Source organism: Cynara cardunculus, assembly GCF_001531365.2.
Source record: "Cynara cardunculus var. scolymus isolate 2C chromosome LG 13, CcrdV1, whole genome shotgun sequence".
NCBI classification, from domain to species: domain Eukaryota; kingdom Viridiplantae; phylum Streptophyta; class Magnoliopsida; order Asterales; family Asteraceae; genus Cynara; species Cynara cardunculus.
Window position 1 is genome coordinate 9,734,387 of NC_037540.1, and position 10,922 is coordinate 9,745,308.

The 10,922-nt window shown below is 33.8% G+C and overlaps 2 protein-coding genes across 4 annotated transcripts in view; both read left to right on the top strand.

Annotated features, from left to right (window-relative positions):
- Positions 1-2,445, top strand: part of LOC112525238 — an 11,653-nt gene extending 9,208 nt beyond the window's left edge. Inside the window, exons 13-14 of the mRNA XM_025135277.1 lie at positions 1,532-1,613; positions 1,704-2,445. Coding sequence (XP_024991045.1) covers positions 1,532-1,613; positions 1,704-2,093 — 472 coding nt within the window. The 3' untranslated portion in view covers positions 2,094-2,445. The remainder of the gene's footprint in view (positions 1-1,531; positions 1,614-1,703) is intronic.
- Positions 2,446-4,108: 1,663 nt separating this feature from the next.
- LOC112524139 lies at positions 4,109-9,539 on the top strand. 3 transcript variants are annotated; one of them, XM_025133814.1, is made up of 6 exons: positions 4,110-4,213; positions 5,499-5,680; positions 6,546-6,800; positions 6,873-7,611; positions 8,403-8,566; positions 9,272-9,539. In XM_025133814.1, exons 2-6 carry the CDS (start codon positions 5,544-5,546, stop codon positions 9,378-9,380), a joined length of 1,404 nt encoding a protein of 467 aa, XP_024989582.1. In that variant the 5' UTR covers positions 4,110-4,213; positions 5,499-5,543; the 3' UTR covers positions 9,381-9,539. The 3 variants fall into 3 exon arrangements, with proteins under 3 accessions (XP_024989579.1, XP_024989580.1, XP_024989582.1); XM_025133811.1 differs by having other exon boundaries at positions 4,109-4,213; positions 6,546-7,611; XM_025133812.1 differs by having other exon boundaries at positions 4,109-4,213; positions 6,546-7,611; positions 9,275-9,539.
- The last annotated feature ends 1,383 nt before the right edge of the window (positions 9,540-10,922 follow it).

The following is a 10,922-nucleotide window of genomic DNA, read 5'->3' on the forward strand; positions in this document are numbered from 1 at the left end:
ATATATATACACATATATATACATATATATATATACATATATATATACATATATACACATATATATATATATACATATATATATATATATATATAGGGGAGCTGGGGAGGTTTATTTTACAAACCCATTAATTCCAACAAACTGTGCAAACCATATCTTAGCCGTTAATCTAGTCCAATAGATATATGATTTCATTTTGTTTCCTAATCTAAAGTCATGATCATAATGAATAAACTTTATCATCTTCCATATAATATCTAAATAATAATCAATGAATCATGATAATTGTCCATAAATATCTCAATTGTTTCCTAATATAAGCATTGATTATGGTTTGTATTTGAAACCACCCCTATATATATATTTAGAGAGAGAGAGAGAGAGTCAGGTTCATACGAGAACAGTAACCAAATAAGAAAATAAGAAAACGCTCGAATCACATGTGATTTTACACCAAGACCACGTCGCCTGCACTCTCTTGCTTTGACCATTAGTGTAAAATCATATGTGATTTTGCATGTGATTTGTCCGTTTTCATGTTCTTTTATTTGGTTATTGCTCTCGTTTGAACCTCTCTCTTTATATATATATAAAATCTTATGGGTCCTGTTTATATGGTGCAAGAAGAAGTAAGAATGTTATTGCTAGTCTTATTTAGGCTATGTTGGGCAACTAGCTTATAAGCTAGCTGTTGGCAGAAAAACTAGCTATATAGCTAATAAGCCAGAGATAATGTAAAATGATCTAAAAGTACATGTTGAAAAATTACTTAATTTTAACATTACATAATTTAATTAAAATAAATCACTAGTACATTTCATCATATTAAAATAAGTGATAACAAAAATAAACGGTTTTCGAGTGATTTAGAGAATATAATGAACTTTCTAAAATAATCAACTAGTGTAACAAAAATTGAGTTTTAGAAAATTTGTCACATTAGTTAATGATTTTGAATAACCGTTAATAGAAGCGAAGTTTGTCAGTCATAAATATCTTAATTAGTAATAATTCTTTAAAAGGATATTTCATTAAATTGTAAATATTTTATTAAAACCAGTTATCAAAGGTTTATTGTTTATGAAACAGAAGAAATATAAGTTTATTATTTATATAACTTACAATAACATTTTGAATTGTTGTATTTGATTTTCGGCTAACTAAATCTATTAAATAATAATAATGATGATAATAATCAATATGGTTTATAATAGTTCAAAATAATTAGTAATTAGTAACAATAAACAATAATTAGGGGCATATAATTGGAAGAAAGTGGAAAAAAAGAACTCCTGGAGATGGTTAAAAATTTGAAATGCTACTTCGAGTAGCATTTCAAAAAGCTAGCTTATGTCTAACCAAATGGTTATTATTTTTATTTTTAAATAAGCTCAAAATAAGCTAGCTTGTGATTGCCATACATGGCCTTACCTTATTTGAGAAGCAAAATAGTCTTCAAACCGAATAAATGAAAAGAATCCAAATGATCTTGTCGACTAGTCTTTAAACCTAATCCATTTTGATCACACAGGATGTTTGCTGATTCTCTCGACAGTTTGCACATGAATGCAAATACAGCCACCGAATGCTTGTTAGGATCTTCCGTGAGTGAGGTAATTAAGATATACCCTATATACCTCTAGTTCCGGCATTCTATCGGGGGGTCTAATTATACTAAATATCATTTTCTTTTATCAAAACAGAAGCAACATTGCTATTGTCGGATATTAGAACTGTTGGTGAACGTATGGGCTTACCATAGTGCTCGGACCATGGTTTACATCAATCCAAGTTCAGGATCACTGGAAGAACAACACCCTGTAGAAGAACGTAAAAGATTCATGTGGGCCAAGTATTTCAATGCGACTTTATTGAAGAGCATGGACGAAGATTTAGCCGAGGCTGCAGATGATGGTGACCATCCATATGAAACGTGGTTATGGCCAAGAACCGGAGAAGTACATTGGCAAGGTATATATGAAAGAGAAAGGGAAGAAAGATATAGGATAAAAATGGACAAGAAGAGAAAACAAAAGGAGAAAATACTGGAAAGGTTAAAGTTTGGATACAAACAGAAGACACTTGCAGGATAGTTTAAAATTTTCGGTCGAAATTCTAACTATGAAACGATTAACTCGAGTTGCTGGGTGTCCGTCCTGGTGAATCGGAATCAGTTTTGCGGAGAATGGGGATCGGCTTCTCGGCGAACGATGGAGGGATGGCCGACCGTTATTCGAATCGTCTGTGTCGTGGTTTTTACGGTATATACGGTACAAAGAGAAGGAAGAAATAGAGAGTTACAAGTATGGAGATTATGGGTGAGTAACAGACAGACAAACAGACATTCTTTTTGTGGAAATTATTTTGGTTATTTAGGTTAAAAGTTTTAAGTGTATTCTTTTTCTTTTCCTCGATGTATATACGCGCAACTGCAATTTTTGGACCATTTTTCCGAGTTTCCAGTGGGTAAATTGTTGCGTGTGCTTGATTGATGATACGACGTTTTACGTAAGTAGAAACAGACTTGTTTGTTTAGTCGTACGTAACTATTTATTTACCACTTAATAAAAAAGATGATGGAGTTTGTATTTATGGATTAATGTAAGTTGAAATGATGTTACAACTTCCTATTTTGTGTGGTGAAAGTCGTTTGTTTGCTATGTCGGGGTTACTTCAGTGGAGGAAGGTTCAAACGAGAACAATAACCAAATAAAGGAACATGAAAACTGTTAAATCATACACAAAATCACATATGATTTTACATAAACGGTCAACGCAAGTGTGTGCCCACGATGTGGCCTGTGATCTTAGGTTGCGGCCAAAATCATATGAATCATATTTGATTTTACACATGATTTTAGTTTGTATTTTACGGATCAGGTTGTGGCCTCAATAGTTTGTATTTTGTTACGGATGTTACACTGACCCTAAGAGCTGTTAAATTATTCCATTCAAGTGTCCCACGTGCCTTGCACATGATGGCAATTTGGACACTTTCACTCCCATGTCTCTTCCGCTATCGTATGACCAACTATGGGGTGCTGGTGGCGCTGCTTCAAGTGTGTTATGGGAGGAGACCCATTGACGATCGTCCTAGTTGATTGGGTGTGGGAGTTGCCCGCAAATGGGCGATTTTTCAGGTGGTAAACAATGAGGCCGCGAAAATCAAGGTGTATAAAGTGAAACACACACTGCTAAGTTCCTCTGTCGTAAGCTAAAAAATCTAGGCTCGTGAAAGATGCAACCGTATTGTAATGTTGGGTGCCACCGTATATATATATATATATATATATATATATATATATTTTTTTTTTTGAAATTATAATAATAACATAAGTTTGTCTTCATAGTTGGTTTTGACGACTTTTCTCCCATCACAAGCACGGGTTGGGATCCTGTTTCAAACATTTTCTTAGTTTTTAGTAGTTAATTTTAAGTTTATCATGTTTACGGAAGAAAAATTGCATTAAAATACTCAAATACAAGATCTTACATATGAAAAGTATGAATTAAAATAGACCAACGATATTTTAGAAAAAAATATTTATAGCTTCGTTTTTCATAATCAAACGGTACCAACACTCAAATTTTTTTCTAGATCCACATCTACAAGCCAAAGAAGGAAATAGATCGTGAAGGGGAGGGGTGGCGACTCAAGGGTGGTGTCTGATTGGTTTGAGTTTGACTCCAAAGGTCAAAGTGTCAGGAGGTTCCAGGTTCAAATCTAAGAAGGAACAAAAATCCTCTTGTGGCCACGGAGGTTCAAATGCGGTTACTCCGGGCTACGTGCAAAGCAGGTGATCGTTCTGAGATTAGTCGGCTCGCATAGCGTGTTGGATATTCAGGTTAATAAAAAAAACATATTATAAATAAAATAGAATATGACCAAAATACCTCTATGTGAGGGGAACGGGAAGCCACTTAACAGAATAACGCAACGGCAGTTAAGGTCAGGGACGAAATCTGTAATAAAAAGAAAGTGACGAAAATCGAGAGAGTTTTCCTTAAAACCATAGGGGCATTTTTGTAACTTATTAAAGAATTTTGGAGGATGTCGGGTCCTCCGGTTCAGGAACACTCCCTTTCACTTTCACTTTTACTTTTAAGGATCCGCTCTCTCAACCTGTGTAGGGTTTCTGGTACATTTCGCTCCTAAAACCCTTAATCTCTCTCACCCTTTCGTCCACCCCCTGAATCTGAGATACAATTACAGGTAATTCATATTTATACATACACACACACACAAATGTATGTGGAAGTCTGAAGTCTGAAGTCTGAACTCGCTGATGATATTGTTTTTAGTCTCGATTTGCATTTTGAGTTAGCTCCGATGTTTGATTAATTTTTTTTTTTGTTCTTCCCGCATTGAAAGATATATGTTAATTAGGAATGATTTTCACTGTTAATTGCAGCTTTATTGGTGAAAATGTACATCAATTGATTAAATCTGGCTAAGCAAGCTTTTAAAATTAAGTAAAATTACATTCGAGTATACGCTTTGCGAACTGAAGTATCCATTTATCTGCCTTTCTGAGCAACTGGATGAGTATTAGGCATATAGGGTTCTGACGCAAAACTAATTGGCATGAGTATTAATGTATTATATACATATGTGTATAAGTATACATGTGTTTCTCCCGATGTGAGATGAGTAGTCTAGATATGTGCACTGTTTTACGTCTTGTATGTTTGCCTTTTCGTGCTCACTTTCATAACCCTTATCTTGTTTTCTAATCATGGTCTTACTGCGTTGCTTATGATAATTAGATTTTTTTTAGTTCATATTGATTGTAGAGAGATACATTTTTGACCTTTTGGGATGTCAATCTTCTTTTTGATGTCTTACGATTAAAAAATGGTATGAATTCCTTTCAATTTTGAAACAATGAAGATGGTATCAATATTCTCTCCGTGTCAAGAAGAATGCAATTTTTAACTTAGCACGTAGTTTCATAGAGGAGCTTCACAATTAATAAATTGTCTAAAATACTCAATGATGGAAAAATAAGGAATCTTGTGGACCAAAGTATTAGAATCAATAACTTATAAGGATGACCGTATGCAAATAGATAATTTTAGATTAAAATTACTGAAAAAGAAATATTGCAATTTCATATGAGATCCCTAAATTGAAATATTTTTGACGTTCATGAGAGGGAGTATTAACCTTTCTATGGTTGGTAGCGCTAGTTGGATCTCTTAATCGAATGGTTGCATTGTTATTTAATTTTAGAACATTGCAGATTCATTTTTGAAGTCCAAAAGATGTTCCTAGTTTTCTATAGGAATGAGTGTTATGTTACTAAAGACAAACTAGATTTATCAGGGTTTACCTCAGAGTTAATCCAAATCCTTACATCTAAAACAAATTCTTAGGTTATCCATGTTAGTAAAAGCATGCAGTTCTTTAATCCTTTTATCATATATCAAGTTCAGCTATTTTCTCTTGTTTGTTAAGTCACAATGTTAAGAATATGTCATTGAACCCCACTCTGTAGATTTTTGCGAGTACACTGGTTGTTGATCAACTCTTTCCTGATCCAATGCACGTGGCTAGAGGAGGTTGGCTTGGGCAAACATTTGCTTTAGCAAAGTTCGATGATTCTTTTGAAGGGAAGAAATCAGGAATTCGGCGATCAAAAGAGGAAAGGAAGGGGATGGTGGAGACTTTTATTAGAAGGTGTATTCACATCTCTGTTTTTTGGCTTGATTAACAATAAAATGATACACATTCCTGAACTTGTGAATCAAGTTGCACTGATGAATGGTATTTAGATAAAAAAAATAAGGGATTGCATCTTTTGCTTTCTATTATATTCTTGCATATTGATTGTGGTACCTGATTAGGTTGTCTTTTTCTTGTAAATATCACTCGACTGTGGAACCTCTAAATATGCTTGTAGAACATGAAGTATAGTGCTTATGATCTAATAATCATCTCAGTAGCTCCAGAAATTTTAGCTTTTGCTTCTATGTCCTACCTATTATCTACTGCACATGATCGTGGTTTGCCTTGAGTCAGTTTGGGGTTTAAACCACAAGAATCAGGTTTAGTAGAAATCCTAAAAACCAATCTAAAATATGCAGTGCCTTAGGCTAACCAATTCATGTCAGTTTGGCTTGGTTTTGGCCCAGATCGTGGTTCTACTGTGATTTAAAAGATTTCGTCAAGAGCAATGGTGAACAAACTGTCATTAGCTTTAATGAATCTAGCAAGTAATAACCGAACTTCTAACTGCACTGTCTGCACATAATAAACATTTACTGCCTGAAACCAAAGAAAAAGTATAAAAAGTCAGTTACTATACAGTGTTAAAAGTTCTTTGTGAATTCTTGGTTATGAGAATTCTACAAGGACAAAAATTCACTCTTTCATCTGTTTACTGATCATAATGTTTCCTTCGTGAGGCCATGTTTCATTGTTATGTCATGAACTAGGTTCCTTCAGTTGTCAGTTGTGTCAAAAAGCATTGCCTGAAATATGCTGTTCTTCAAGTTTGGTTCTTGTAGACACCAGAAATCAATAATAGATACGGTTCTTGCAGATATCAGAAATTAAACGATGGAGATTTCCCATCTCTCAATCTCACACGCAAGGAGGTCGGTGGGTCCTTTTACACGGTGCGTGAAATAGTCCGGGAGATAATTCAAGAGAATCGAGTGCTGGGCCCACCCAAGTCACCTCCAGGAGACAAGAATATGAAGAACCTGGATAGCTTCTTGGAACACCACCCATTGGGTTCCATGTCTGTTGATCACCATGTACATGTACCTCTAGCAGACGCTCAAACTCTACTGAGGTATGAGTCTAAAAGTGAACAAATTCTGAATACAAGTAGCATTCCTGAACTTCATCAAGGAAATCTTGACAGTGACAACCTCGTTGACGGGAGCACGAATAAAACACAGAGGAATGAAGAAGCTAACGATCCAGGATTTACAGAGTTGCTAGCGGAAAGAGGGGAGGAAGAACATAAAAGTGATGAAGAAGTAATATATGTTGAAACAAGTCAGATATCAGGAGGTCATATTGTAGATACAACTCATGCAGCTGTGACAAATGACAATGGTGAAGAACAGACACATATAGAATCTCTGGAGAGAAGAGGTAACAAGGTGCAGAAAAATGGAGGAAAAGAGCTAGAATATAGCATGAGTTGGAGATCAGAGGTTGTGATAGAAACAACTCATGGAACAGCGAATAATGAACCAGTAGAAAAAATGAAGAATACAGAATTACTAGTGGAAGGAAGCATGGGGGAACATGTTGATGAAGTAAATGAATTAGTAGCAAATCAAACTCAAAAACATCTACTATTAGAAGACGTAGAAGTAGGGACTTCTTCTTTAGAACCTGTGACTAGCACAATCCAAAACTTGGATAAAAAATTAAGTGAGAGAGAAGTACTGGATGATGGTTTGGAAGAAAAGGATACCGAGAATAGGAAACTGGCAACTGAAAAAAACGAACACCTTGTTAGCAATGAAATGCACTCACCATTGGCAAGTCAGAAGGCTCAAAACATTCTGTCAACTAAAGAAAATGGTGTGCTTCATGTTAATGACCACACAGACATTAAACTTGAAGGGACTTCGCCTGCTGAAGAAAAAGTGAGTTCCTTCTATCTATATCCCTTAACTATGATTTTTTGGGTATCTTTTCTGGTTAAATTTTCATATCATTCAGGGGCAGACCCATTTGGATAGATATGGTGGCAGGGGTCACCTCTTCATGGTTCGGTCGTAAGGGAAAAAAATTACGTTTCTGAAGGATGCAACTGTATTGTTTTGTTGGGTGCCACCATATAGTTTTTGAAACTGAAATGTTAACACAAGACTTTAATGGCTAAGATGGTAAACGCTCCTGCCTTTGTACCAAAGGCCCAGGTTCTGAGTCCCACAGTTGTCAAAATTTTCATTTTGTAGCTTAAATTTTTGGTGTTCTTTATATACCTCTTGTGTTTTTTAAAGTATATGTAGACCTGACTCGGACATGGGTCTTTTCTATGTAAGGACAAGGAGCAACTAACAAATCTATACTAATATTGTGAAAAAAAAATAGGTATCTTTTCATAGTCAAATTGTGCCACTACTTGAATTTTTTTGTGTTCGCCTATGATATCATTACCCTTGAAAATGGATGCTATGCTGTGCTGGTTGCGTACTCAATTTTCTTGACAAGAAATCCATGCGAGCATCCCTTGTTGATCGAACTTGTAACTCACTGACATCATTGGTGTTCCTTTAGATTTGGATTATCACGGGATGGTGTTACTATGGATGTTATCATAAATAAAATCTAATTCATAGATGTTACCTTACCTTCTGGCTATTACTTCTCTTGATGTGTAATATCATTGATTGAAGACGATTTACATCATTGTGCTTCTGCTTCTTACCAGACCATAAACGATGCCAACACTCAGAATCTCCACAGTAAAACTTCATCCGTTTCCGTACAACAGTCGATACTTGATGAAAGAAGTTCAAATTTGAAGAAATCTAGTGACCAGCCTGGTGGCAATCCCCAAAAGAGAACCAATGCAACCTTGAACAGAATTAATCTGTAAGTACCTAAAAACACACACACACACACACACACACACACATATATATATATATATATATATATATATATATATATATATATATAGGTTCAGAGGAAAACCACAAAAAAATGAAAAACTAAGGAACACCGTAATAACCATATATGTATGGTATGTACACGTGCATACACGTAATTTCTCCACTAGGCACATGTGCATAAAAACCAGAAAACAACTTTCTTTACTTGTATGGACATGTGTATACCGTACAGATAAGTGGTTATTAGGGTGTTCCTCAATTTTTCGTTTTTTTGGGGTTTCCCCCTAAACCTCTCTCTCTCTCTCTATATATATATATAGAGAGAGAGAGTTATGTTCGTACGAGAATAGTAACCAAATAAGAGAATAAAAAAACCGTCGAATCACATGTGATTTTTACACTAAAATCACTTGTAAATTCACATGTGATTCACGCGACTTTGGCTGAGACATGAGGTCACACCCTTGCGTTGACTATTAGTGTAAAATCACATGTGATTTTGCACTTGATTTGGTCTTTTTCGCGTTCTCTTATTTAGTTACTGTTCTCATTTGAATTTCCCTCTATATATATGTGTTGGGACCATCTTTTGCAGTGGTGATTGCTGTATGTGCATATGATTTTTCTCCTTGTGTAGTTGTGTTGATTCTAATTTAAAACGTATGGTTTAACTTGTTTCTTTAAGCAGTCAGTCATGGGAAGCGGCATCAAAGAAATCGAATGGCCGAGAAACTCACCGACTTGTGACATTCATCAAGGCTTTCATTACCGCATTCGTGAAGTTTTGGTCTTGACTATTCTTGGTTAAAAGTTTGGGTGTTGTGTTGGGGTGATACTAGATGTACCAAAAGTGCTTAATGTCAACAAAATTACTAGTTTGAATTGCATGTGTGTATTGTTGGAATATAATTTCTATTTGGTGTCCTTGGACCATTTATGTAAAGTTTTATAAAATTAAGGATATATTCATAATTCAATATATCTATGATTGTCATTATGACATATTTAGTCCCTATACTTATGTAATGTTAACATATTATGGATATGGGCCATATCCATAATATGTTAACATTACATAAATATAGGGACTAAATATGTCATAATGGCAATCATAGATATATTGAATTATGAATATATCATATGGGTGACATAACAATTACATAAGGGGTTGAACGGTTTCTTTTTGATATACGGTTAGAATCAATCGCTCACTTACATTCTACGCTCTCTCTTTATCGCCGCTTACAGAGAGCATGGAAAATCAACATCGCTAATGGATTCTTTGATCGCTCCATCCTAATTCCGTATATCCTTAAAGAATCATCAACATCAAATGGCATCATCTTCTTCTACTCCTTCAAATACAGGATTCACACCAAGTAAGTTTTTATGTGTTCTTTTAAATCTTGTATGAAATTGATATTGAAATTCGATCCTTATGATTAATGTTTCTCATCATGTATTGCTGTTGGTTCTCTTATGTTTTTCCTCTCTCTTTCTTTTCTTCTATTAACATCTGTTTAGATTAGGATGATTTAGTATAGATAATCATATGGTTGTTTATCTGATTCAGTCATTGCTTAAAATTAGAGAAAAAAAAACAAACACCGTCTAATGGCTGAACAAATAAGTTATTGAGCTTATTGTGATATAAAAGCATCTTTAACAGCTGCTCTAAAATAGGAATTTGAAAATTGTAAGTTTCAATAGCTATTTTAAGGTTATGTTTCGTAAACTAGCTGATAAGTTACTTGGAAAATATAAAATGATAAAAAGCAACATGTTAAGAAATTAGTAAATCTTAATGTTACATAATATATTTAAAAATAAATTACTAATAATATGATATATATACTATATTATAATACATTTGACAAAAACTCTTAAAAATCATTTTTTATGCATGAAGTACTGTTTATTGATGCATATTACTTAAAATTCAAGATTACAAGTAAATTGTATGTAAGTACAACTTATTAAAGCTTCATGTTTGAATTCGTGTAACTAATTACAGATAAACATAATCAAATAGAGGATAAACATCTCATTTTAAATATAAAAAATCTAAATATAATTAGGATAATCATTGAATTCTAACAAAATATTTAATTATTATCTTTACAAAAATTTATATTATTAAACCAAAAATTAAAAAAAATGAATTAACAAAATATACAAAAAAGAGAAAATTTAAATAGTTAGTTTGGTGTCAATATCAATATTTTTTTTTTCAAGTTATTATTATATATCTTTGTATTTATATTTTATTCAAAAATAAAAACATTATCGTTTTCTCAAAACCACATAAAACCATATTATAACATTGACTGAGACAA

Coding starts and splice junctions, on each gene's coding strand:
- LOC112524139 (XM_025133811.1), top strand. CDS start 5,544: ATGCACGTGGCTAGAGGAGGTTGGCTTGGGCAAACATTTGCTTTAGCA. Junction 7,612..8,402: donor CTTCGCCTGCTGAAGAAAAA/GTGAGTTCCTTC, acceptor GCTTCTTACCAG/ACCATAAACGATGCCAACAC. Junction 8,567..9,271: donor ACCTTGAACAGAATTAATCT/GTAAGTACCTAA, acceptor TGTTTCTTTAAG/CAGTCAGTCATGGGAAGCGG.